The sequence below is a fragment of the Microtus oregoni genome, unplaced genomic scaffold, assembly GCF_018167655.1.
Source record: "Microtus oregoni isolate MIOR12 unplaced genomic scaffold, Mior012 000037F_ref0000500, whole genome shotgun sequence".
NCBI lineage: Eukaryota > Metazoa > Chordata > Mammalia > Rodentia > Cricetidae > Microtus > Microtus oregoni.
The window spans coordinates 12,389,848-12,410,845 of NW_024543096.1; the positions used below are offsets into that span (position 1 = coordinate 12,389,848).

The following is a 20,998-nucleotide window of genomic DNA, read 5'->3' on the forward strand; positions in this document are numbered from 1 at the left end:
GTGCTACCTTTGGGCCTCCTTGTGTGTTTAGTTTGTGAGTGGTGGTAAGATAGTTTGTGCTACCTCTGAGTTATGTCCTGGGGATCTTATTTATAACTGAAACGCCTTGTGTGGCTGGGTTTTTCAAGATAGGCAGTCAGAAGGGCCTGGAACGTTTTGCTATCTTGCTGGAGAACCCTGCCCCCAAAAACTGCAAGGCTGGTGGTTGGACTACTCTCCTTGCTAGACAAGAGCTCCACCACCAAGCTCCATCCTCAGCCCTTTGCCTTTCAATACAGGGCTTGCTGTTCATCTGGAGCTGGCCTCCTTCCTGGTCCTGGGATGACAGGCACACACTGCCACACCCAGCCGAAAGTGTCCTTTGAACGGTACTGTTCCCACGCACTGATAACACTTGGTTGGGATGCTTATTCCTGCACTGGCTACCAAATCAACTGCTTGAGAAGTTCTCATTTTTCTGCAGTTAGTGGAGAACAGGGAGATTAGACACTCATTGCTGGTCAATGGGATTGCTTTCTAAGAGTCCAGAAAGAGGACACTTTGTCAACAGGTCCGGGGCTTCTCTCAGGGAAAGAGATAAATACAGTTTCATGAAATCTTTCTTATGTTACCTTTCCATCTTGGTGAGTGCTGAGAGAGAAGATTAGAGGAAGATCTGGAGGAGAGAGTAACATTAATGCTAAAGATAGAGAATTCTGGTTGTTTTATATTTTTCTTTCTTAAGTTTTTTGTTTCATTATAATATTATTAATATTATTATAATATTATTATTATTATTATGTGTGTGTATGTCTACAGCGTGTCGGTGTGCTTGTGCTCATGCATGCATATAGGCGAGCACAGACCGCAGCCGATGTGTGTGTGGGAGTCTGTTGTCTCCATTTTAGGATCTGGGGGACTGAACTCAGGTGGCAGGTCCTGTGCAAGCTCTTTCACTACTGAGTGTCCTTGCTGGTCCTTTTGCATTTCTCAGTTGGTGGCTATTGCTTGCTTTTGAAGGTAGATGTTTGATTAAGTTGTTTAAAACATATGATTTCGCTGGGATGGTGGTCTTGCCTTTGAGTAGGAGGACACAGGCCGCGGACACCCAGTGACTGTTTTGAGATGTGCTTCTCATGTTGGTCAGAGTGACTGCGGTAGTGGGAGTTCTCAAGGGATGACTAAGCATTCAGTTGAGCCGGACAGACAGTAAACTCAAACAGTAGCCTGTAGGCTTTGAGAAGTGGCCACTGTGGTTTATGTCTGTGAGTGTTCAAGTGGCAGTTGTGATGTTGAGTTCTAGGCGGATGTTTCCCAAGCCAGTACCCTTAGCTGATTACTTTGGTGACCCTTTTATAAGTTTAGGATGAATATGACGAATGCTTTTGCTTTCTTCAAATAAGTGGGGCTGAGAGATGGCTCGGCAGTTAAGAGCACTGGCTGTTTTTCCAGAGGTATTGAGTTCAATTCTCAGCAACCACATGGTGGCTCACAACCATCTGTAATGAGATCTGATTCTGGCCTGCAGACATAAATGCAGACAGAACACTGCAAATAAAATAGTTAATAAAATCTTTTTTAAAAAAAGGAAAAAAAATTAGTGTTGTGATAATATTTCAAATTTCCTCAGTTCCGAACTGGTCTCCTTCCCTGCTTTGGTCTGTTTGTCTTTCTAGATCAGAACCACTGGGGCCAACCCCCAGCTTCCGGGACTGTTCACCTTACATACTTGTTCTTGGCCACTTCCTCCTGTCATCATTGGTGAGATCTTGTTGAGAAATTCGGGATTTCTCTGTGGCCACATTTCCCAAGGTTGCCTTAAGCCAGGCTCATTCACCTCCCACAGGGACCGTTTCACTGTCAGCTTATCTTCTTCTTCCTCATAACCTTGTGCCCAGAATTCTACTGTAAAGGGAGGCATGCATCTTGAGGCAGATGCATGTGTGAGCGAGGACCATTTTGTTGAGGCTTGGCCAGCTGAGCTAGTCTTCTTGGAAGAATTAGAGTTGGGACATGCCAGCACGGGAGCCAGCCCTGAGTCACTGTGCATGTGATTTAATTCACAGTCCAGAAAACATGGACGTTGAGCTGTGTGGTAAGCTAGTTAGTTTTATGTTTCTACCATTTTCTCTTGGTGGTTTTCTTGTACTTTTAATGCCCAAAGTGAAGATTCATCAGTATTTTCACCTCTGTCTTCGGTGGCAGGGAGACGGAGCTCTGTACTTGATGTCAGTTGCTAGAAGAGTTCTCATGGGCTTCCCTGCTCAGGGAAAGCAGAACCCAGGGTAGATTTTTGAGACAGGACCTTTGAGTAGGAAAGGATTTCAGAACAATTCAGAGTGAAACACAATTACCTTAGTCAAAGGACATAATGTCAAACCAAGTTTACTAACTCAGCAGAGTTTAGAAATTAAGTAATTTTTAAAATTTGGAAAAATATGAGCTGGTTTACCTTTAAAGAATTTTCTTGGTGAGATCCCAATAGGATATCCCCATTGTCTTAGTGTGTGGGTGCACCCCTCGTGGTCCTGAGTTCCTTGCTCGTGCTCCGTCTCCTTCTGCTCCTGATTTGGACCTTGAGATTTCTGGCCTAGGTCTGAAAAAGCATGGGATAAATCCGGACTAGCTGAACATAGCGGACAATGAGGAATACTGAGAACTCAAGAACAATTGCAGTGGGTTTTTGATCCTACTGCACGTACTGGCTTTGTGGGAGCCTAGGCAGTTTGAATGCTCACCTTACGAGACCTGGATAGAGGTGGGCAGTCCTTGGGCTTCCCACAGGTCAGGGAACCCTGATTGCTCTTCGAGCAGATGAGGGGGGGGGGACTTGATCGGGGGAGGGGGAGGGAAATGGGAAGCGGTTGTGGGGACGAGGCAGAAATCCTTAATAAATAAATAAATTAAAAAAAAAAAAGAAACTGCCTAAAAAAAAAAAGAATTTTCTTCAAAATTAAAAAGATACATTTTTATTTTACGTGTATGAATGTTTTGCCTGGGTGCATAAATGTGCGTCACACACGTGCCTGCTATCTACAGAGGCCAGACCCCCTGAAAGAGGAGTTAGACAATTGGAATCGTTCACGTCGGTGATGGGGAACCAGGCCCTCTGCAAGAGCAGCACACGCTCTTAACTGCTGAGTCATCTCTCCAGACCCTTGAAGGATTTTTATCTGTAGATAAAATGTTGAGGTTGTTTATGAGGTGCTTTGTTTAGATTTATGAAGAGAGAGGAGCAGTGATACAGTTGAACTCAGGGCCATAAACATCCTGACCTTGGGTGAGTACAGTTCAGTGATACCATCTTAGTCTTGAGGATAAACCCTCTCTCTGATCTTTTTGATTTTTAGGTTGTGTTGAAGTTTCTGGTAAGGCAGGTTCTGAAGTGGGAGGCTGCTTTCTTTCCTTCCTTCTTTATTCCTTTTTCTTTCTTTTCTTTTCTTTTTTTTTTTTTCAAGACGGTTTCTCTGTGTAGCTTTGGATCCTGTCCTGGAACTCACTCCTACAGACCAGGCTGGCCTTGAACTCACAGAGATCCCCCTGCCTCTGCTGGGATTAAGGCGTGTGCCACCACTGCTCTGCGGGAGGGTGCTTTCTATTCCCATGCCCCTTTCATTTCTCCTGATATTCTATTCTGTCTTTATTTGATAGCTTTCTAGTTGAAGCTTTTATTACTTAAAATATTATTTTATGTATATGGATGTTTCCCCTGCATGTATGTCTGTGTACCACATGAGGTTCTGGTGCCCAAAGATGGCATTTGGATTCTCTACCCTGCAACTGGAGTTCAAGAAGGTTATGAGCCACCATGTTGACCCCAGGAATCAAATCCTGGGAGAGCAGACAGTGCTCTTGATCACTGAGCCATTTATCCTGCCCCTTCTAGTTACTTTAAAAATTGATACTTGGAAATCATCTTTTCTTTGTAACCACGGTGAGACCTTTTCCCTTATAAGGTACTATAATGGATACATATAATGGATACATGTCTGTGGTGTAGAGGTTTTTTTTTTTTTTTTTTTTTTTTGCTTTTAAATATATTTCTTTGAACATTAAAACAAGACACTTGCTTTATTTGTCCCTGGGCTATTGGTAGATACTGTGCCAGGGGCTCCATCTATGAGAGTATATGTATGCTGGTGTGCCTGTGTGTGTTGGGGTGGGTTAAAGGATAACCACAGGTTTTAGCCTGTACCTTCCAATTTGAGTTGTGGCCTTTTGCTTTTCCTCCTGCATACACTTGGCTAGCTGGCCAGTGAGCTTCTGGAATAATCGTCTCTCTCCATGTGCCATCTCCCTGCAGGAAAGCTGGGATCATAGACACATGCTACCAGCTTCTGCCTTTTATGTGGGTTCTGAGATTTGAACTCAGGTCTTTATGCTTCTGAGGCAAGCTCTTTGCCCATTGAGCCATCTCCGCAACTGAAGCTAGATGTTTTAAGGTAAAAAGTAGTAAAGCACTCTCTGAATGACAGCTGTTTGCCATTGTGACTTTTTTCCCCCTTTTTCTGAAAGGGTCTCACTAAGGAGACTTAGCTAGCCTGGAACTAATAGAGATCCTCCTGCCTTTGCCTCCCAACTCTGGGATTAAAGGCATGTACGACCACATTCAGCCCCATGTCAACATTCTTAATAAAAACCAAACCTATCAATGCTGATTTTAGGAAAACAGGGTGAAATAGTCTATGTTTTAGACTTTGGACTGCCTGTGTGTTTTACTCATTACAGGTGACTGGCTGACCTTATAGAAGGATTTGATGATAGTAGAAATAATCTTCATTATTGTTTTTTGAGTCAGAGTCTTAGTAGAAACAATCTTTTAATTATTTCATAAAATTATAAAAAGATAATTACAGTAAAAGTTATTGTTAACTCCAATGTTATGTGAATATAGGTTTTTGTTAGTACTAGTAGGTTATTGAAAATAATCTTTTGCAAATTTTGGTATAGGAAAGTTAAATTGAAAGATTAAAATTAGTTACGTAGGAGAGCCACACTTTCGGAAGAACAAACCCCACGCTTAATTGGCTGAATGAATGAACACCTAATGCTGAGACATTCTCATTGACTTACATGTCCCACCCCACAGTTGTCTTGATGATGTGTGGTTTCCTTTGTGAGGTCATGAATGACATTATCAGCAAGACAAATAGTGATACTACCCCAAGTCAACCAGCCACCACACTCATATCCGATGGACCATCAGGCTTCTGTCTACATGGGGTAGGCATGTGCATTGTTTTGGATCTGTCCCAAGTTGATCAAACTAACCGTCTGATAGTGGGCTGTCCCAGAACCTCCATCCATGATTTCTCTTGTTGAGACAGGCATCCAGGTGAACAGTTGTCTCAGCACTTTAAATAGTGTAAGGCTGTGGCAAATGGGTGTCTGCTCTTGTGTGGTTTCAACATTTAAAGACGATAAGGTTTAGCCTAAGGGTAACTGAATGTTTGACTTCCATAGTGAGCACACACAGGATCTTCCACAGTTTGAACAAAAGTGGATGGTTATGTAGGGGAAGTGTTGGTGGTGGCAGAGGTGGAGATGCAGCTCCACATTGTTCAAAAACAGCCTGCAGAGTTCCCGTAGATTTTTAGGGATCCTGACTCAAGTCAACACAAGATTCCTGGCTTTGGCCAGAAAAGAATTTTAGTCCTAGTCTGTGTGAAATAGAGTTGGAGTTGATTAAAACTAGAAAAGTACTCAGGGAAGGAACACCCAAGAGCCTGGATGTGAGCTTCTCAAAGAATAATTAGTTTATTACAAGACATTTTTACAGATTTTTAAGCACAGAGGTCAAGGGAGAGAAGCTCAGGGAACAGATAAAAAACACCCAGGTGTGGATATGAGGCCCTTAAGGAGTCTCTTGTCATTAACCCTATTTTGGTGACTCTCAACTTATATCTCAAAAGACTGCTAAGAAACCTGATTGTCTCCTCCCTCTCCCCGTTCTCTCTCTCTCCCTCTCCTGAGAAGTGAGATTGTAGAGGGCTCTAGAGGTTTCTTGGACAGGATTACAGTCCACAGGTGAAACCAAAGGAACGATGCTAGGAAGTTAGGGCATGTAACTGTAAGTGGTTTTGGAGAGATTGCTGGAAAGTTGCACATTTACAGCTAGGGAAGGATGCTTTAAGCAAATGCTGATTGAGCTGGAATCTTGATTCTCTGCTGCTGAGGGGCTTCAGCTATTCCCAGGGGAGGGCTCCTTTTCTTTCCTGTGTCCCCTGGGTCTTTCCTGTCTTTCTAACTTGCAGCAACAAAGATAGTAAAGAAGAGACCTTCAATGTCAGGGCATTTATAGTTAATATATTAATGTATTTACTATTTTTATTAATATTTCTTAGATAAGAATGTTAATAATAGCAATAAAAAAGCCATGTTGGAATCTTGTCATTTGTAAAGGAGAAAGGAATGAAAAAATGTAAGAAATGCCAACTTCTATTTTAGTGTATAATTTATAGTATTCCCAAATGAGTTCTCTGTAGAATCTAGTTACCAACTCTACTGAAATTCTTTAATTTAGGAGAGTAGAACAGATATTTTACATCCAATATGGGACCCAACATATTTACATTGAACTTTTTTTTCTATTCTAAGTTAAAACTACCTTTAATCTTAGCAAGCTCTTGACTTGCTCCATATCAGTAGAGCGTAAGTGAGTTGTTCAGACAGGTCTGGCCACCACCCGTCCTGGAAAATAGGGTAATGGCTGGCTTCCTTGTAAGAGGTGGGTGTGCCAGTTGCCTTAGTGGAGGGAAAGGTTTAGGTGGGTCAAATTATTTGCTCCTAAGTTAAAAAATAAATAAAGGTGCTCACAGAGTGTGATTCTTCTATGTTTAACAGAGTAAAAGTAGATCAGAAGACTTTGGTGGGATTCTTATTTCTTGTAATGTTTTTGGCATCCAAAGGAGTCTGAAAAAATTTTAAATCTTAAAGAACAGAACTTTTTTCTTTCTTCCTTCCTTTCTTTCTTTCCTTTTTTTTTTTAAAGTCCCAATCAATCCAGTCATTGAAAACCAGGAAAAAGAAAGAAAGCTCACACACAATACAGCACTTTATTTGGCAATACACTGTGAACACAAAGGAGTCTTCTCTTTGACATTGCCACCATGTCGCTGGATAGAAAAACCTTTCTCTATCCCCCACCCCCTTTCCTTGTCTTTTTTTAAAGCTCCTCCAACAAAAGGGGTTACAGGAGGTTAAGTTAGCGTTTTGTTAGAAGAACAGGGCCTGGTGTCTGCTGACCACCTATCTGTAAAATATCCACCGGTCCAGTGACGGAGGTCTCAGCACATTGGCTTTTGGCTTCCGGAAGGATTTCATTAAGAAGGGAAAACTCCAGAAAGTCGTTTCAGAGTTTAAATTGAACCCTGAAGCAGGCCTGAGGTCTTTTGTCCCGTAGAGTGACCCAGGACTTCCACCAGTTTCCCGTGTGGAGTGGATTAGCAGTGGAACAAATTCGCAAGTACAGCTTGTAGTTTTGTCAACTCCACAATGACATTTCTTTTCACAGCTCTCTTGACTTTATACTGTTTAAATACCCTGAGTTGTCTCTTAATTTGCATTTCTTTCTTTAATGCCCGTCAGCTCTGAATGTAATGTTTACATAATCAATTTCCTCGTCCTGGTTTCTTGGATTATTGCTTTTGAATCGTGGTATACCCATTGGCATGTTAGGAGTCTTCTAATGTCTTCGTGTCTACCTTAATATAGCTTCATGATCTGTACAGTGTCTTATTAAGATTATTATACAATGAAATTAACTTATTTTCTTTCTTTTTTTTCTTTGTAGGCTGAACAATGGCATTTCAAAAGGCAGTGAAAGGGACTGTTCTTGTGGGCGGAGGAGCTCTGGCCACTGTTTTGGGACTCTCTCAGTTTGCTCATTACAGAAGGAAGCAAGTGAGTAAGCGCATGAACTGGTGGGGAAGCGTGAGCAGCTGTGTGTGCTCACGGCTGCCTGTAAGAATTACTCTTAAAGTTCCTCAGTTTAAAGTGACCCTCAGAATACTGCCTTGTGATGCCCATGAACTTTGAATGCCCCGTGTTTTCTCAAAAGCCTCTGTCTTGGCTCTTTGCTTTTTAAAAACTGCTTCATTGATTTGTGCCAGGGTTTGTTCATTTAGACTTTTACTTTGTTCAGTTCATTGAGATGCTTGGGTGCTTATTTGCTCCTGCCAAGTTTGTCCTATTAGAAGGCAGGAGACTGGGAAAAGAAGTAGAAAAGCATTATATTCCTCTGTCTCTCTCTGTCTCTCTCTCTGTCTCTCTCTCTGTCTCTGTCTTTCTGTCTCTCTCTCTCTCCCTCTCTGACATGCTTTCACTGTGAAGCTCTGGCTGTCCTGGAACTGTATTGGTCAGGCTGATCTCAAACTCACAGAGATCCACCTGCCTCTGCTTCCAGAGTGCTGGGATTAAAGGCATCTGTCACAGTGCCTTTATATTTCTTAAAGGTTCAGTTACTTACATAAGAAGGACATCATCTTATGTAAGGAGTGGAGATCAGTGTGGGACACTCCAACTGTGGGATTAATGTGAACATTCTGAAGACTGTTCAGTTCCCTTTTATTTTTTTCTTTGTACCACAGCCATGCCTTTGTACAGTTAAGGTTGAGAGCTGGAAATGATCTCATTGCAGGGTTTGTTTTCTTCGTTTTGATCTGTTTCTCTTCTCCTGTGTCATTTGGGCCAACAGTCCTGCTTCAGGAGGAGAGCAGGAGGGAGAGCTTATTGACAAGGCCAGCTTGCTGTAAACGCCTCGCCATGCCTGTGGTTACCTTTAAGCCACATGCTTCTCTACACATTCTTGTTCTTTGTTTCTTTGTGTTAGAAGGTGATAAAGCCAGGCATACTGCTTGGAGGTTTCTATCCTGAATCAGAAATACCACCTCAAAAACACATATTAAGAAGAATTAACGTATTCCTTCACAGTTGCCTTATCCTTACCATGAATAAGCGCCTCACATTTTTTTTTTTTTCCCAGACAGACAATGTCTTACTCTTTAGGCTGGCAGGTCTGGAACTCAGACAGCTCATGCTTTGTGCTTCACAATCCTCAGCACTCAGGAGGCAGAGGTGGGTAGGTCTCTGAAAGTTCAAGACCAGCCTGCTCCAGTAGTGAGTTCCTAGACAGTGAGGGCTATGTAGTGAGACTCTGTCTTGAAAGAAAAAAAGGAAGGAAGGAAGGAAGGAAGGAAGGAAGGAAGGGAAATGTAATTAGGCAGGGATTACAGGTCTGAACCACTGTGCCTGCCCAGGCCCCCAAACTCATTTATTTATTTATTTATTTATTTATTTATTTATTTATTTATTGCATTTCTTCTTAAAGCAGAGAGGTATTGGAGAGAATGTGTCACCCTCTATTTTCTTTCTGAGCCATGGGCACTGGACGCTAGGGCTTCCTAGGGTGTGTGTGGTGCCCATATTAGCTGTCATGGTGTTGAGTCTCTTCCTTGTCTGTTGATCGTGCTTGATATGTTTTCTTTGAAAAAGTTGCTTTGGTTTCTCAAGAGCAAGTGTGAAAGATGCTGCTCTGCAGAGGCTATTTCAGAAGCCTGGGACTTGGGCATCAGGGATTAGATTACTCCCCTCATCTTCCCCCTACTCCCAGGTTATCTGAACCGAAACTGGGAAATGCCAGTGCCAAAGGTCATGATATCTAATAGGTGTTGCTAAATTCGAATGTGGCTTATGTCTTTTTTAACCATAGTAAACCTGTTTTATTCTGAAGTTTAAGGTTTAATGTTATCCCGAAATATTAGCTATTCCATCTTTTGTAAATTTGTTTTTTTTTTTTTTAACTGATCACACAGAATAAATTTGTAGTAGTGTTCCTGAACAGCTGAGTCAGGGCTGGACTTTAGAGAATGAGAGCATAGCAAGGGCCTGCTGTTCTCTAGAGTGTTTGTCACTGTAGCCCCTCACGTTAGGCAGCCTGACTGTCCTAAGAGCCCAGGGAAATGGGGACCAGCTGCTTGAAGTCATTTATCATTTTAAACTGACTGCTTCTGTTGGAAAAACAAACAAACATAGCAAAAACCCCGCCACAGGCCTACCTCAGTCAGTGACCTGCATAGGAAAAACCCCGCCACAGGCCTACTGCAGTCAGTGACCTGCATAGGAAACTTGGATTTCATATACTGCATTTTCAGGGATTCCTGGCCCTTTAAAGACACTACCTTGACCCTAAATTGGAGATGGTTGGGGAAAGATAGACAAACAAACTCCTGAGAGAGGGAACAGTTTATTTTAGTGGCTTGACTTGAAATGGCCACAGGCCACCTGTAATAGAGTTCTCTTCTCCCTCAAAGTGTGCCAGTCAGAGCCATTGGATGTGTGGGGGGATGGTGACTGACTTCAAGAGGAAAGAAAGAAACAGAATCATCTGCCCCTTGAGCCTTGTGTGTTGGCTACATTTTTGTAAGGCTTTTAGATGTGCTCGTTTTCCTGCGGTCTGTTGTAGGAAGTACTGCCTCATTAAACCGGTCTGTTGTAGGAAGTACTGCCTCATTGGACAGGTGTGTTCACCTGCTGTCTCCATTCCCCGCCTTTGCCCAGGCCTAATTTTCTAAGATGGTTCAGACTGGAAAGTAGCTGCCTTTTAAGTATAAACCGAAGGCTGGGTGTGGTGAAGCTCACCTTTAATCCCAGCACTTGGGAGGCTGAAGTAGGTGGATCTCTGTGAGTTCGAGTCCAGCTTGGTCTCCATAGTAAATTCCAGGACAGCTAGAGCTGCGTGGTGAGACCCTGTCTGGGCGGTGGGGGAGGGGGGTGTTAGTTGGTGTTGGAAAAACACGACATAGTGATATCCTAGGGTACCATCCATTATACTTTAGGTCAACCCATTTGGCCTCATCACTGAATTCTGTCTCCCTGGTCCTGGCTTGTGTATGCACCTCGGCCATTCCCAGCATAGAGCTTTTGTCTCAAAATACAGGCAAAGTATTGAGTGAAATACAAAGGGGTAGACTCTGAAAAGTTGGTAAATCGTTAAAATGTGCTTGGTGTTATCTGTGTGGGTTTAGGTTCTGGCCATCTCACAAAGCCTTTTTTAATTAGTTAAATTAGCTTGTATTTGCATGGACAAATAAGAGGAAAATGGCTGTTTAGATTTTAGAAAGCTTCTCAAAGGGAAAACAGTGAGACTGAACAAGATTCGGTTTTATTTGTCTTTAAGTCAATTACTTGTCTCAGGAAGTGGCTGTCTAGAAGACAGGTAAAGTGTGAGGTGGTGGTAGTGACTGACTTCACAGAAGGCCCGCCTTTTTTACATTTATTTGTTTTTGTGTGTATTTATGCACATAAGTGTACAAGCATGCGCCATTACACAAATGTGGATATCGTAGGACATCCTGTGGGTGTCAGTTTTCTCCTTCCTGAGACCGCTGGCTGAGCCATCTCATCGGCGCTAAGGTGCTTCTTATTGCAGGTGTATGCTAGTATTTAGCTTACCTTTGCCAGTGATAGTATTCGCTCAAGTGAAAGTTAGGAAATAGCTCATCTACTTTTTGAGGCAAACAGGTCAGCTTTAGGAGTGACGGTGGAACGCGAGGCTCTTCACATTTAGGAACAAGACTGTAACTCTCAGTAGAAGTGTTGGGTCTTTTGGAGCTGGCAGAGCCTGTATCTTTAGTTGCTTTTAGAAAAAGGAGATGAATGTTGGCTGATTTATTTTGATCTGCTGGCCTAAAGGGAAGGGGCTTATGGCAAAAGAATCCACATTCTCAGCCCCCTTCCCTCTTCTCTATTCTGCTTTTAGAAGTCTTTGAGGGGCCTTTTCATTTTCCTTTCTTTCTGTTTCTTCATCTTGCTACCCCCTTATTTTTCATTGTTGGGGATCAGACATGCTAGGCTCATGCTCCACCAAGGAAGCTACATCTCCAGCTGCCTACCACTATCTTAAATCATACTGACTATGTAGTGAGACACAAGACAGCTCCCTTAGGCAGTAAGGGTGGGTCTGTGTGAATCAGGACCTACTCATCATGACCCTTCCCCTGACAGAATTATCTCTCCAAGTAAGCATAAAAAAAGCCTGCATAAAGTATGTGGATTGCTCCCTGGTTCAGCCAGCTGTGTGCTCAAAAATAACAATTCTCAATAAAGATGGCCTCAGTCTCCTTCTAGTTCTCCCTATAAGTCCCTCAAAAGACCACAGGCAGTGACTGGAGAGATGGCTCAGAAGTTAAGAGCACTTGCTGTTCTTCTACAAGACCTGGGTTCGATTCCTGGCATCTTTGTCAGCGTTGCAGGATCTGATGCCTCTGGTCTTTGTAGGCACCTGCTCTCTAGTGCGTATAAGTAATATGTAAGATACACGCATTCACATAACTAATAATAGTCATAGAAGACCACGGGGCCAGGGAGTGCATCCTCCCTTCTCTGCTTTCTTTTTCAATGCAGAAGATCTGTCTAAGGCCTCACACAAGCTAGGCAGGCACTCACTCTCCCACTGAACTGTCCCCTCGGCCTCTATTTTACTTTCCGTTTTGAAATAGCTTCTCATTAAATTGCTTTAAAATATCTTCTCATTAAATTGCTTAAGCCAACCTTGATCTTGCTCTATCCTCTTAGGCTGATGGTAGTGTCCATTTGGCTAATCTTTATTTAAATTTGCCCCCTCTCTCATTTTTAAACTTATTCTTCATTGTTGTTGGTGTGCTCGGGATTAAGCCCAGAGCCTCCCACGTGCCAGGTAAACAATTGTACCTCTACATTCTGTTGGTGTGTGATTTGTCGAGAACAAGTCGATGCTGATTCATTATTTAGTCCAAGTGGGTTTAATGATAAACTTTTAGTTGAAAGGGCCTTAGATGACTTTCTTATGCGGTCCAACAGTGGAGTCAAAGGAAGTGGCCTTTTCTGGGAGAGCCTCGACTTTCTAGCCCTAAGCAGCTTACAGAGTGGAGTAGGTTTAAGGGGAAACTGAGTGTAGGAAAGAGGGAGCCGTGGAGCATTGTCAGGGTAGGCTTATGAGGAACAGAAGTGGGCAGTATTACAATAGGACTGCGGGAGCATTCCCCAGGTAGCTAGGAAGAATGGAGTGGGCCGTGGAGAATGGAGCGGAATAGGCTGAGATAGAAGAATTTATCTCAGGGCTACTCCAGCCTCTTTTCATGTTAGGACACAGGCATCTTTTTTTTTTTTTTTAAAAATAATTAGCTTATCATTGATTTCACACCTGTGAAGGTATGGAGTGGAAAAACTGATGAGACGCTGTGGTCTCCTCGCTAACCCACAGTGGTTGCTGTGACCGGTCAGTTTAGTTGTGAGGGGCCCTTCTTGGGTGACGTGGTACATGTGTTCTTTCCATTTCCCACCCTGAAGTTGAAGTGGACTTTGTGAGCTCACGCTGAGGTGAAATTGATTGACTGACTTCTTCCCCCCCCCCCCACTCAAACACAAAGCAGGGGGCGGGCTTTGGGAATGACAGTCTGTGTAGCTTGGAGTGGTCTTTTAAGGATCAGGGAAGGAAATTCTGCTGAGGAGTCTTCCTCTGAAGCACGTGATCTGTCTAGTAGTTCCTGCAGCCCGCTTTCAACACCTCCGCCCCCACGACGTCTGTTTTGGCAGTTTAGGATTGTAGACGGTTTTCCTGAATGTTGACCTCGGTTTTCTCTCTCTAACAATGAGTGCAGCAGTAGCTTATTCCTTACGGGACTGAAGAGTGAAGGGATGCCTGGGTAATTAAAGCCCACAAGGATGGTGAGAGCCCTGTTTTAACTTATATTTCAGTCTTTCCCTTTCACTGTGCTATTTGTAAAGTTGTAAGAAAGTCGTGCTTTCTTATTGTTAGGATGGACACAAGGGTTTTTTTTTTTTTCAGTAGCAAGAGACAAGATTAGAGAAGCAAAAAACAGAATGATCAACTCTAGTCAAAATAAGTGCTTCATTTTTTTTTTGTTGTTGTTTTGAAACTGGGTCTCGCTGTGAGCCCAATCTGGTCTGGAATATGTAATCCTGGTGCCCCAGTCTCCCCAGCACTGGATTCACAGGGCAGAGCGATACCAATAGCTTCATGTGTTAGTTTTTCGTTCAAGTGCAGCAGGGTTTGGGTGAGCTTGTTGGAGTGCACCAGGTATGAAAGTTTAAGACTTTGGCTTTTCATAAAATAAGGGTAAGGATTCCTCCCAGGCTTTCCCCTCTATACTCTCAGGGCATCTATCTGTGGTCTGGCACACGGTAGGTCTTTAGATTCACATGCAGCTTTTTCCCCTTCTCTTAATGTTGGGAGCTTCTATTTGGACCACACTGGCATACAAGTCTGGCAGTGGTGGTACATAGTTTTAATTCCAGAATTTGGGAAGTACAGGCAGGTGGACATTTACAAGTTTGAGGCCGGCCAGGACTACAGAGTGAGTTAAAGGACAACTGTGCTACACAGAGAAACCCTGTCTCGAAATAAACAAAAGACCAAAAAGAAAAAGAAGAAAAAGAATGGAATACCAAACTTCAAGATAATTGGTTTGGTTTACGCAGTTTTGCCTATGGAAATAATGGAAAAGTGAGTGAAGACAGAAATACTGGATGGATATATGGAAAAACAAAAAACCCAGGATAGCCAAAACAATCTTATACAATAAAGGATCGTCTGGAGGCATTACCATCCCTGATTTCAAACTCTATTACAGAGCTACAGTATTGAAAACAGCTTGGTATTGGCATAAAAACAGAGAAGTCGACCAATGGAATCGAATAGAAGACCCTGACTTTAACCCACAAACCTATGAACACCTGATTTTCGATAAAGGAGCTAAAAGTATAGAATGGAAAAAAGAGAGCACCTTCAACAAATTGTGCTGGCAAAACTGGATGTCAATCTGTGGAAGAATGAAAATAGATCCATATCTATCACCATGCACAAAACTCAAGTCCAAGTGGATTAAAGACCTCAATATCAGTCCGAACACACTGAACCTGATAGAAGAGAAAGTGGGAAGTATTATACAACATGTGGGCACAGGAGACCATTTCCTACGTATAACCCCAGCAGCACAGACATTAAGGGCCTCATTGAATAAATGGGACCTCCTGAGACTGAGAAGCTTCTGTAAAGCAAAGGACACAGTCACTAAGACAGAAAGGCAACCCACTGACTGGGAGAAGATCTTCACCAACCCCGCAACTGACAAAGGTCTGATCTCCAAAATATATAAAGAGCTCAATAAACTAGACCGTAAAAGGCTAATCAACCCAACTATAAAATGGGGCACTGAGCTGAACAGAGAATTCTCAACAGAAGAAGTTCAAATGGCCAAAAGACACTTAAGGTCATGCTCAACTTCCTTAGCGATCAGGGAAATGCAAATCAAGACAACTTTAAGATACCATCTTACACCTGTCAGAATGGCTAAAATAAAAAACACCAAGGATAACCTTTGCTGGAGAGGTTGTGGAGAAAGGGGTACACTTATCCATTGCTGGTGGGAATGCAAACTTGTGCAACCACTTTGGAAAGCAGTGTGGCGGTTTCTCAGGAAATTCGGGATCAACTTACCCCTGGACCCAGCAATACCACTCTTGGGAATATACCCAAGAGAGGCCCTATCATACAACAAAAGTATATGCTCAACTATGTTCATAGCAGCATTGTTTGTAATAGCCAGAACCTGGAAACAACCTAGATGCCCTTCAATGGAAGAATGGATGAAGAAAGTATGGAAGATATACATATTAGAGTGCTACTCAGCAGTAAAAAACAAGGACTTCTTGAATTTTGCATGCAAATGGATGGAAATAGAAAACACTATCCTGAGTGAGGTAAGCTAGACCCCAAAAGAGGAACATGGGATGTACTCACTCATATTTGGTTTCTAGCCATAAATAAAGGACATTGAGCCTATAATTCGTGATCCTAGAGAAGCTAAAAAAGAAGGAGAACCCAAAGAAAAACGTATAGGCATCCTCCTGAATATTAACCTTCATCAGGCGATGAAAGGAGACAGAGACCCACATTGGAGCACTGGACAGAAATCTCAAGGTCCAAATCAGGAGCAGAAGGAGAGAGATCACGAGCAAGGAACTCAGGACCGCAAGGGGTGCACCCACACACACTGAGACAATGGGGATGTTCTATCGGGAACTCACCAAGGCCAGCTGGCCTGGGTCTGAAAAAGCCTGGGATAAAACCGGACTCGCTGAACATAGCGGACAATGAGGACTACTGAGAACTCAAGAACAGTGGCAATGGGTTTTTATCCTACTGCACGTACTGGCTTTGTGGGAGCCTAGGCAGTTTGGATGCTCACCTTACTAGACCTGGATGGAGGTGGGTGGTCCTTGGACTTCCCACAGGGCAGGGAACCCTGATTGCTCTTTGGGCTGATGAGGGAGGGGGACTTTATTGGGGGAGGGAGAGGGAAATGGGAGGCAGTGGCGGGGAAGAGACAGAAATCTTTAATAAATAATCTTTAATAAACAAAAAAAAAGAAATACTGGATGGATTTCTGATGACATTTAAATAAAAAAAGTTGCTCCTAATTGCTATTCTGTAGTAAACATCTTTGAATATCATTCTGCTTTTTAAGCACTCTTAACATCATTAAGATTTTAAATTCGGGTGATGGTGAACGCCTTTAATCCCAGCGTTTGGGAGGCAGAGGCAGGTGGATCTCTGTGAGTTCAAAGCCAACCTGGTCTACAGAGTGAGTTCCAGGACAGTCAAGGCTACACAAAGAAACCCTGTCTCAAACAAAATAAACAAACAAAAATTTTAACTTCGGGGCGGAAGAGGTTGCTCAGTTGTTAGAACCCTGACTGCTCTTCCCGAGGACTCAGCACCCGCATGGTGACTCACAACCACCTATAACTCCATCTCCTGCGGGATCCGATGCCCTCGTACAGATCTAAGTGCAGGCAAAATACCGATGCACATTAACAAAAAAGAATTTAGCTTCATTGGGGGAAGCTTCCTGAGCTGAGGCTATTTGGAGTCAGAATCAACCAGAGAGATTGTTCAGAAGCCACATTTGTTTATTTGTTAAATAGCCTTGAACTTGTGACATCACTTGTCTGTTCTCCCTAGGAAAACAGTCCTCCATATATAGATACATTTTCCATAGGTTTGAAAGCAGCCTTTCTTTTTAAAAGTTTTACCTTGAAAGGGTAAAAGCAAATTTTCTAAGCTGGGGAAAATAGGTAAATGCCAGAAGATCAGATGTTCAAGGCCAGCCTTGCCTACACTGTAGGAGGCTAGCCTAGGTTACCTGAACTCTCACCTACAAACAACAAAAACTATACCAAAACAACAAAAAACCCAGAGAACAGCAAAACCTAAAAACGCAACAAATAATAATTCAGCTCTTCCTAATCAATTCTACCCTGTTACTTTCTTTGAGCTTAACTGAAACGTTGTATCCCTGAGCAGTATCTAACCACATCCTGGTATTACAGTGCAGGGTCCTGTTGGCCACTGCTCTCTGCTTCTGTGTGTTTCACTATTTTAGAGTCAACATATGAGATCAAGTAGGCTTATGTCATCTTATCACCTTGTCATAATACCCATCAGGCAAATCAAGGTTGTCACATACAGGGATTTCCTTTCTTTTTAACTACTTAAATGATATTCTATGTTGTGTGTGTCTTACATTTGTCTACAAAGGATGAGGTGTCATACAGTAGGGAAAGAGTCAAGATTATGAACTGTATACAAAGTAGGTAAGTGGAACCTTGGCTTACCATTCCGACCTTACAGTTGTAGTTTTTAAATATTTAGTTTATGTGAATGAGTGATTTGCCTGTGCTACACATATGCTCGGTGCTCATGGAGGCCAGAAGAGGGAGCTGGATCCCCCAGAACTGGAGTTAAAGATGATTGTCAGTGGCCATGTGGGTTCTGAGAATGGAATCCAGGTCCCCTGCAAGAGCAACAAGTGTCCTTAATTGCTAAATCATTCTCCTGTCCCTTTATAGTTACGTATTAATCCTGGAACTGAATTGCCAGAATAACGCAAGCCAATTACTTTAGCAAGCAAGCTTCAAAACCCATGCGTATAGCAAAGGTTTCTTACTGTAGTCTTTCCCCATTCAGTATGGGAAGGTAGGGGACCCATTTGTTCCCGCGGTTCAGGAACTTGTTATCTGTAGGGCTTTGCTGCCTACAGTCCCATTTCTCTGGAGGAAGAGAATCATGTTGTTGAGCCTCCAGGCACTACATGTATCCTGAATGTCACTTTTGAATCTAGCTGACTAATGAGCTGCTTCTTATGATGAGAGTTTTATTGTTAGGGTTTATTCCAAAGACATTCATCATTCATTTGCTTTTCTTATTTAGAACCCTGTGCATAGATTCCTGGAAAGGCTGCTTTTTCTCCTAGAAACACAACTAAGTGTGGTGGGAATGTGCCTGGCATCCAAAGCTTGATGAGGCTTCCGAATACTCTGTATTTTAGATAAGGCCAGTTGAAACTATTCTTAACCGCTCTGTATGGTGAACTGTTTCTTATGAGACATGCTTCATCAAAGCACTGAAATTATGCAGACAGAGCTGGGAATGTTCTCTGAAGAGCATCCTATCAGCTTCTCTCTAATTCTGGGTTTTATTTAACACTTAGCCCTTAAAGTGGGGCCGCGGCAGCAACTTGTGGTTCTAACTCACGTCGGGCCTTCGAGGAGTTTGGGATGCTATTTTGTGGCTGGCATACAGAATCGGCGAGGTTAACTGTACTTCTATAGGTCACCCGTGAGTCAACGGCTGAGCTAGGATTAGCGCTGACAGCTGGTGAGCTGCTAGGCTGTTGCTAACTGAGCAGCGTTGACATTCACTTTGATTTGACTTTGCATTTCATTTTCAACTATTTATTCATTTTAAGGCCTTTTAAAGAAACTTTTTAGGGATATTGTGGGACAGAGGAAACTTTCTATAAATGCCCCGGGAGAGCCCTCTTGCTTCTGTCTCCTTTTCCATCCTTCCAGCTTGATAGTTACATGTTTCTGTTTGGAAAGCTTTCTCTTGGTGGGTTTTTCCCCCCTAAATTTAGGATAAAAAATGCTTTTAAGTTAGGTAGTCTCAATTTTACCTTATTTTGAAATCTGTCACTTTTCAACAAAAACTTATGAGGTCTAATTGTGTCATAGCATGTATATATGAGAGGGCTTGTACACATCTTGTACTTGATGAAGTAGCCACAGAGATGGAGAATGTGTATCTCAAGTTTGAACATGAACTATTTGGAACGTAAGGTTCAAGTATAGTAGACTCATCCCTTGGCTAATGGATCAGTATAGTACTCCTCTGAGAGAGAGAGAGAGGTGACCACTAACCCTGTTTCAGTTCCAGCTCAGTGCCTCATGGAGAATTTTAAGGCCAAGTGCTGTTTGGTAGACATCTGGGTCTTCTCTGCGACTGCACAGGATGGCTGGCTGGTTGCAGGCTCTGCAGATGAGCTAGGATTTCTAGAATTCATTAATTTCATGGAATGTTCTGCATTGTAGAAGGTGCGTTGTGGTTCACACCTTCAATCTCAGCACTTGAGAGGCATAGACAGGCGGATCTCAGAGTTTGAGGCCAGCCTGTTCTACTTAGTGAGTTTCAGGATAGCCAGAGCTATGCAATAGAGAGACCCTATCTCAAAACAAAAGCAAACAACAATTTTTCCTAGACCTCACAAGGATCCACCTGATTCTGCCTCTCCAGTGCTGGGGGATAAAGGCGTGTGCTACCATGCCCAGAAGAATAAAAGAAAATAAAGAAAAGAAAAGAAATATGTAAAAAGACGCCTCCTCTATATTTATGAGATGCTATGTGGGGGATAGGGTGGACAAGCAGCTACTGGACAACCAAGAGTGATTGATTGATATATATATATATATTATTTTTTTCCCTTCCCTTTCTGTCCTCTTCAATCCCGGATTTGCTCCCTAGACCCTCCACTTTCTTTTTATATGCATGTATGTAGGTGTACTCATGTGCATCCTTGGTGTAGTAGGAGGCCAGGAGAGAGGATCAGATCCCCTGGAACTGGACTTGTAGTCTCTGTTAAGCAGCCATATGGACCCTCTGCATGATCAGCAAATGCTGTTATAATTTAGCAAAACACAGAGCAAGAGAGAAAGATGCCATGTGACAAGAGTTCAGGTGGAGGGGGTTTTTTATTGGGGGAAAGTGAATGGGAAGAGGGGGGAGGGGAGGGCAGAGTCTGGCTTTTGGGGGCAGGAGTAGCAGGAGTGGAGTGGCATGGAGGGGGAAGGGGGAGAGAGGGGGGACAGACAGAGAAAGAGATATGGGAGGTGGGCAGGGTCCTTTTAAAAGGAAATACAGCGAATGTGCACAGAAGGTGCTCTTAGTAGCTGCAGCTGTGAGGACATATCCTGTCAGGACCCCAAGGGCAGGCCAGTACAGATGCCTGAATACTAACAGTCCTCCCTTTTATTTATTATAAAAAGGTGAGGAGTTAGAAAGAGGTAACAGGTGAGGTGGGGATGAGGATGCCGTGTTCTCAAGACTACTTCCTGCTGACTTGGTGGTGTCGCTCATCTTTGGGGTAGCTGAGAAAGCTGGGTGCTGACTGCTTTACGTCACTGTCCATGCTCTGTGGCACTGTCAAGCACATGCTAGGACCTGACAAAATGCTGTTGAGGGTGGATCTAAGTCAACTCCCTAGGGTTTAAAGCAACTGGTCCATTCCCATCACAGCATCACCCAGACATATTTGATGGTCTTGCACCTCAAGCTCTATGGCCAGCAGCTGGTAATCGTGCAACAGTAGTTGATTAGGAATGGTCATTGGGTCCAAAATTCATTCCAGTGGGAGCAAAGAGGTATAAACGGTGACACAGTTCCCATGAATGTGGCAGAGAAGTAAGACCCAAGGGTCTGAAATTCCTAACATCCTAGGAATTCAGAGAGGGTTGACTTTGAGACGGGCACAGGCTGTCCAGTGGCTTGTCACACAAAGGGCAGGGGTCAAGGACTCTGAGCCCTAGAGAGACACAGTCACCTGATACCAGGACTTCAAGAAAAGCCATAAGGCAAGAAGTCTGTGCTAGAGAAAGGAAGCCTCATGTCCAGGGGAATGGTCAG

At 43.1% G+C, this 20,998-nt stretch overlaps 1 protein-coding gene across 3 annotated transcripts in view; it reads left to right on the forward strand.

Moving 5' to 3' along the window:
• Positions 1-20,998, forward strand: part of Gpd2 (glycerol-3-phosphate dehydrogenase 2) — a 176,273-nt gene that overhangs the window by 67,676 nt on the left and 87,599 nt on the right. For all 3 annotated transcript variants that reach the window (XM_041631438.1, XM_041631436.1, XM_041631435.1), the window contains exon 2: positions 7,772-7,881. In XM_041631438.1, the coding sequence (XP_041487372.1) occupies positions 7,780-7,881 (102 nt within the window). In that variant the 5' untranslated portion in view covers positions 7,772-7,779. The remainder of the gene's footprint in view (positions 1-7,771; positions 7,882-20,998) is intronic.